General features: G+C 52.4%; 1 protein-coding gene across 10 annotated transcripts; it reads right to left on the bottom strand.

Annotated features, from left to right (window-relative positions):
* Window positions 1-2,294: 2,294 nt before the first annotated feature.
* PSRC1 (proline and serine rich coiled-coil 1) lies at window positions 2,295-5,888 on the bottom strand. Of its 10 annotated transcripts, none has more exons than XM_027536294.1 (8): window positions 5,800-5,888; window positions 5,359-5,416; window positions 5,210-5,267; window positions 4,341-4,782; window positions 3,882-3,996; window positions 3,537-3,785; window positions 3,125-3,218; window positions 2,295-2,901 (listed from the first exon to the last, which is right to left on the bottom strand). In XM_027536294.1, the coding sequence occupies exons 2-8, from the start codon at window positions 5,375-5,377 to the stop codon at window positions 2,898-2,900; spliced, it is 981 nt and encodes a 326-aa protein (XP_027392095.1). In that variant the 5' UTR covers window positions 5,378-5,416; window positions 5,800-5,888; the 3' UTR covers window positions 2,295-2,897. The 10 variants fall into 10 exon arrangements, with proteins under 10 accessions (XP_027392095.1, XP_027392093.1, XP_027392099.1 ...); XM_027536292.1 differs by having other exon boundaries at window positions 5,359-5,468; window positions 5,800-5,862; XM_027536298.1 differs by having other exon boundaries at window positions 5,359-5,411; window positions 5,800-5,856.
* Window positions 5,889-5,927: the final 39 nt, after the last annotated feature.

Below are 5,927 nucleotides of genomic sequence, written 5' to 3'. Positions count from 1 at the left end.
CTGTGTCCTCCTGTGTGCGTCCCTGTCCTGCCAGAAGGGATAGGCCTGGTCTCTGGAAAACAAGAGCAGGCAGGGCCCTGCGAGGGCCCAGGTCAGGGGACTCAGATATCCTCTACCGACATTTGCAGCAGTGGGCGACCCCCGAGTAGCCTCATCAGTACTGAGCCCATGTCCTGGCATTTTCAAGGAAGATGTGACCGATAGCAGGGAAAGTACGCTTTTCACCAGGACAGGAGGGACCTATATGGCTGGAGAGGCTGCACAGAGCAGGCAGGATTCCAGCTGAGTCCTGTTCTGGGAGCAGAATTCAGGAGGTAGGCAGGATTGAGTTAAGAGGCTGGTGGGAATTGAAAGGTGCTCAGTGACTAGGTACCTTCTGACTTCACTCCTCTGGGTCGTCTTGTGTTTTCTCCACATCGGAGATAAAGCAACTATGCACACTCTAGCCAGCTGTACACTCTGCCACGTCACTTGTGTTCCCAAGTTTTGTGTTTTTTCGATCTGTTCAACAAACCAGATAGGGAGTTCACATGGGGGCCACAGAGGGGAGCTGTTTGGAACACAAACACTGGAACCAGACTGCGTGACTTAATCTCTCTGAGCCTGTTTCCCTGCCTGCAAAATGAGGATGATGGCTTCTGCCTAATTGAGCTTTTATGAGAATTAAATGAGTTAACACATGTAAGTGCTTTGAACGGCTCACAGTGCATAGTAAGAGGCCAACAAACCTTGGCTTCCCTCCGTGGTGCTGCTGGGTTGGGGTGGAGGTAGAGTGCAGAAAGAGAAAAAACAGAAAGCCTGACCAAAAGGGAAGGAAGGAAGCAGGTAGCAAAGGAGAAGGGCAGCTGCTGGGGGGAATGGGGGGGGCTCCTCCCCAGCTGACGCTGCCTCCTTAACACTGCATTGTTGCTTAAGCAGATTTGCAGCGGGATTGGAAGAGCCGTTAACCTTTAACCAAACCCCAGACTGACCTAAAGGGCAAAAGGAACGTGTCTTGTCCTCTTTGGCCACCAGGTGGCAACAACACACGGGTCTGCTGCTTATTTTGCCTCAGGATCCACAGGACCTGGCCCACATCCAGGCCACACAAACATGCCATCTGCTGGCCACGCCTAAGTGTGTGCCTGGACTTGCTTCTGTCAGACACCAGTGCAGGACGCAGTCGGGATGCACACCTGACGTTGTTCTTGCCTCTGCCAAATTTCTCCAGAGTTAAATACTCGGTGTCTATCTCCACACCCCGTCCCTGAACTCAATGTTCAGAAGCCCAGAGGCTGCAGGAGTTGCTGCAAGAGGCTCAGGAAAAGTGACGTGTATACAGCTATCATGGTGATACAGGTGAATGAACCTGCTGATCAGCCATAAGAAGGAAGAAGCCATGGGTGGGGGCGGTGGGTGGCCCTGGGAACTAGGGGAAGGGCCTGTTAGTGCCTCAGAAGGGGACCTATGGATGTGTAAACCTGGGGCAGTGCGCCAGCCGGAACGCACTCCCTTTATCCAGCTGCCTGCAGGCTTCCTTAAGTCAGGGCCTGGCCTCCAAGGAGGAAATCCTCTCAAAACTCACAAGGAATTGAGCTGGTTCCGGTTCCAAGAATCAATGGCTGTGAGAAAAGGGAGACCCGTAGTTTAATCTGTTAAACCTTTTGTCATTCATTTAACAAACACCCCCATCTTGCACTCAATTATTTTTTCAGTAAATGAATGAAATCCTCCACCATGTATAACTCACGACACGAGGCACAGCACAAGTTTATAAACCCTGGTGCCAGCCCTCTAGTAGGGGAAAGAAAAGGAGAACACCAACAATTCTAAAGATGTGAGGCATAACAGGAGGAGGTGATCATATCTTCTCCCTGAGACAACCAGCAAACCTGAACACCAGAGTACCCACCCAAGGGCTCCCTCGTCCTTGAAGTACAGCAGACAAGATGCTCAGCTCCAAGGCAGCTCTATTCTCTTACCAGGAAAAGACACCCACATTTAGGATATAAATAATTTACCAAGACCCTGGTTTGATAGGCTCACATACTGTGAATTAAACTATACTTAAGTTGATCTGGACCCACTAATAACATAAGAAGCCTGGAAATGCCTGGGAAGAGGCAGCCTGTTCCCACTGAATGCCAGCAAGGGGGCTACTCATTGCCTGATGAGCTGGAATCTCAAGGCCCTCGGGCCTATTCAGACCCCAGCCGGGGAAACCCATCCTGGCTCCCACATTGAAATTACACAGGAGTTTACTCCAAATCTGTTAGAAACTGGAGGAGTATTTACTTCCACATGTACACAGAATATAAAAATATATGCATTTTATTTTAGGAAAAAATGCAGACTGATGGAGTAAGCTTATTATAAACTGGCCCATTAGGAGTCACAGAATCCACAGGAAACAAGTTCTGGAGACCAGATGCCTGCCTCTGCCTCTCCAAACAGGCCTGAGTCCAGGAGAGGATGTGATTCTGGAGGCCTGCTCCTCGGAGAACAGGGAGGTTGGCCACAGAGGCCATTCACATGTAAATGTCCAGTGAACCAAAGCCCAGGAAAAAAATCAAACTGGACCAGGATACCAGAGTGGGGGTGAATGAGGACAAACACTCTCCAGCATTTCTTATTTTCTCTGTGTGAACTTCACCACTGGGAGGCAACCTCTTTTCCCTGTCTAGTTTCAACTCAGAGAGTTTGATTCCCCTCCAGCTCAACCCTAATCCACCCCATCTCCCACAGTCTCTAGTCCTGAAGCACCAGCTGGGGTGGCAGCTCTTTCTTCTATCCCTGGGCCAGATCTGCTAGAATCAGGCCTGCTTCCAAGGAGAAGGCTTGGGAAACCGAACAGAGGTGAGTCCAGGCAGTGGCTGTAGTGGTTTGCTACTGAATTCTTGCTGGCTGTCCTGATCCCTTTACCTAAGGAGACAGAAGGAGGAACTGCTTTAAATTGCCCTTCTTTCACAAGCCCATCTGTCACCAGCTGAATTCAAGTTCCTCAGGGTAGGAAGCAATGGGACTGCGTGCCCCTCGAGGCTCCCTCCTCCTGCCCACCTTGCCTCATGGGATTTGGGGCTGATGGGCAAAACAGCTCGGAAGCGCAGATGATAAGGAAGAAAGAGACAGCATCTCAGTGTCTTACCTGGTAGATCCTGGGACAGCAACTTTCCTGGGAGGCTGCAGATTGCTGCGACCAGCACCAGAGATGGGAAGATTTGGTCGTTGAGAAACAGGAACTTGATGGGAGTCAACAAAAGACATGAGTTAGCAGAGAGTTCAAGCGACCTTCTCAAAAAGAAATAGTGCAGTCAAGGCAGACTGAGTCTGGGATAGTGTCTTTCTTCCCCAAGGTAAAAATCATAAGGTATTCGAAAACCAAGGCTTGAACGCTTTGCTCAGGCCCACATCCTCTCCTTAACTCAGTCTCCCCATCTCCAGACACAGCTATAATGAGGGTGGAAGAGTCGCTGTGACCAACTGGGAGAATGCGTGCATGCTGGGCAAGGGCAAATATTATTCCTTCTGATTTCTTATTCTTGTCTGTTCTTCCTCACCTCTGTGTCCTGCCGCACTTGGTCTTGGAAGTCCTTTCCGAGCTGACAGGGAATCTGAAGGAGGGGCACCTTTGCTGGATGGGACACTCCGGCTGGCGAGTGGCATCCTGTTGCCAGGCTTGGGAACGGCTGAGGGAACAGGCAGTCGACTGGAAGGTTTAGCAGCTGCTCCCTGGGGCCGAGACGGGCGCTGAGAGCTGCCGGCAGGAGGCTGTGGGGCCAAGACTGGTCTGACAGGGGTAGGTGGGCCTGGTGAGAGAAGCAGAGGAATTTCAGGGTTCGCACCACATCCTCCCCACTCCCCACACCCACCCACCCACAGCTTCACTGCCCAGGTCTTCTCACTTGCTGTCGCTCTCCCACTGGGCCCAGCTTTTCCCCGGACCGGAGGAGCTGATCGGGCAAGAGGGGAGGACGCTGGGCTTTTGGAGGCAGGGAACAGATTGCATGTGGGCGACTCCTGAAACACACAGAGGGAGAAAAAGGACTAGAGTGGAAAAAGAATCTGTTCTGCTGGCTGACTCAGGGACAGAGGTGGAGAGTTTCCTAGATCCCAGCAAGAAGAGCAGAAGTTAGCTGCCAACAACAGCAGCGTCACCACCAGCGCCATTTATTGAGAGCTTATTACAGACATTACAGAGCTTATACACAGATGCTGTGGTACGTGCCTTGCTTATGGCACCTCGTTTAATTCCAACAATTCTGCAAGGTAGAAATTGACTATCTTACCAACAAGAAAAATGCCTGTACTGGGTCATGCACAGTGTCGGAGGCACACATCTAAGCCAAGCCCTCTCAACTCACCCTCTTCACACTGGAGGGCTTCTTTCCAGATGTTGCTCGAAGAGCCCTGATGGACCCCTTCCTATCACTGCTCCGGAGTCGGGGTGTCAGGCTGCTTGGAGAGGGGGTGCTCCGAGCCAAAGAGCTCACGGTGGGCAGCAGGTCTCGGACAGGACTGTCCTTGAGCACAAAGGTCTCCCGCCGAGGGCTGGGCTTCACCCTTCGAGGCCCTGAGCCCTCGCCTGTGTTCTCCCGCTCCTTCAGGGCACACTGTTCCAGCTGAGCTGCCAGCCGGTTGGCTTCATGGAGGATTTCTTCCAGCTTCTCCGGACTGAGGGGGCCTAAGCTGAGCCTCAGACCTTGGGGAGTGGGGGCCACTGCATTTGGGTCACTTCGATGGGAGAGGCCTCGTCGGAGGGGTTTCTCTGGAGTCACCAACACCGCTACATCTTCTTCCTCTCGACTGAGACAGAAAACAAAGCAGGCATCATGCCCACGGGAGAAGACTGCAAGGGGGACTGGGCAAAACCCCCACAGCAGAGCCAAGAACACAAGTGCAAACCCTGAAGCCCATACTGGCCGTGAGATCTAAGTGATGAAACTCCTGGTTCTACGAGGCCTTCCATGCTTACTGACATTGGAAATTATGCCGGGTGAAGATGCCACAAATCCACTTACTCTTCTTCTTAACACCCTGAAATCTCATTCCAGCTTATCACTCCCCCCATCCCCAGCAGTGTCACAGGGCCCTAGTCACCCAGCCACCCAGAAGCTCCAGTGCACCCAACCTTGTTAAATGACCAATCCAGACCTGAGGCCAATAATTCAGCAGTAAGGGGTTAGAAATAATCATTGTGAGAAAAAAGTAAACAGGATAAGGCATCTACTACCTGTCCGATGGTGACAGCCCCCCAAAGTCCAAGGTCTCATCCGCTATAAACTTTACATCTGTAGGGGAGGAAAGAAGGAATGCCAGCTTTGGGTCCCCAACATGGCTCTCAATCACAGGGTCCCATTCTTCCCTCCAGCGTTTCCTTACCTTCTTCTAAATCTTCCATGTTCCAGAAAGCAGGAAAGAGTCAGCTCAGACACCTGAGCTGGAGAGAAAACACCTTTCCTCACGTCTCCATCCTGCCCAAGGCCTCCCAGCTAGACTCCGGGTGCAAGCCAAGGGTTGGGAATAATCGTGAAGGTAAAGCAAGCGTTCCCGCAGTAGGACTTGCCCCTGTAAACTACCTCTGCTACCACCCGGGCATGTACGGGCAGATTGTCCCGCACTCCCATCTCCCTCCACACACTGGCCCCCGCCCCTCTGCGACCCAACCTCCTACCGCTGGAGCGGTCTATGCGCCCCATTTTCCTCCCCGCCACCATCCTCCGGGTTCTTCCTCTCCCCAAGCCACCTTTCTACTCCCCGAAGCACCGCATCCACACCTCTTCTGCAGGCCACCCTCAGTTTTCAGTTTAAGATCCGCCTCACCTCCGGTGGAAGGTGCTTTCCTTCCACAACCTAGTCCCGGGAATCAGCTCCGAGGGGGCGGGGCTCCTTTCGAATCTCTCAGGTCCCACCCACTCCCCCCACACGCGCTCAATGATTGGTGGATGCCA

The sequence above is a fragment of the Bos indicus x Bos taurus genome, chromosome 3 (genome assembly GCF_003369695.1).
Source record: "Bos indicus x Bos taurus breed Angus x Brahman F1 hybrid chromosome 3, Bos_hybrid_MaternalHap_v2.0, whole genome shotgun sequence".
NCBI lineage: Eukaryota > Metazoa > Chordata > Mammalia > Artiodactyla > Bovidae > Bos > Bos indicus x Bos taurus.
This window is presented reverse-complemented; position numbering and strand designations above follow the sequence as displayed.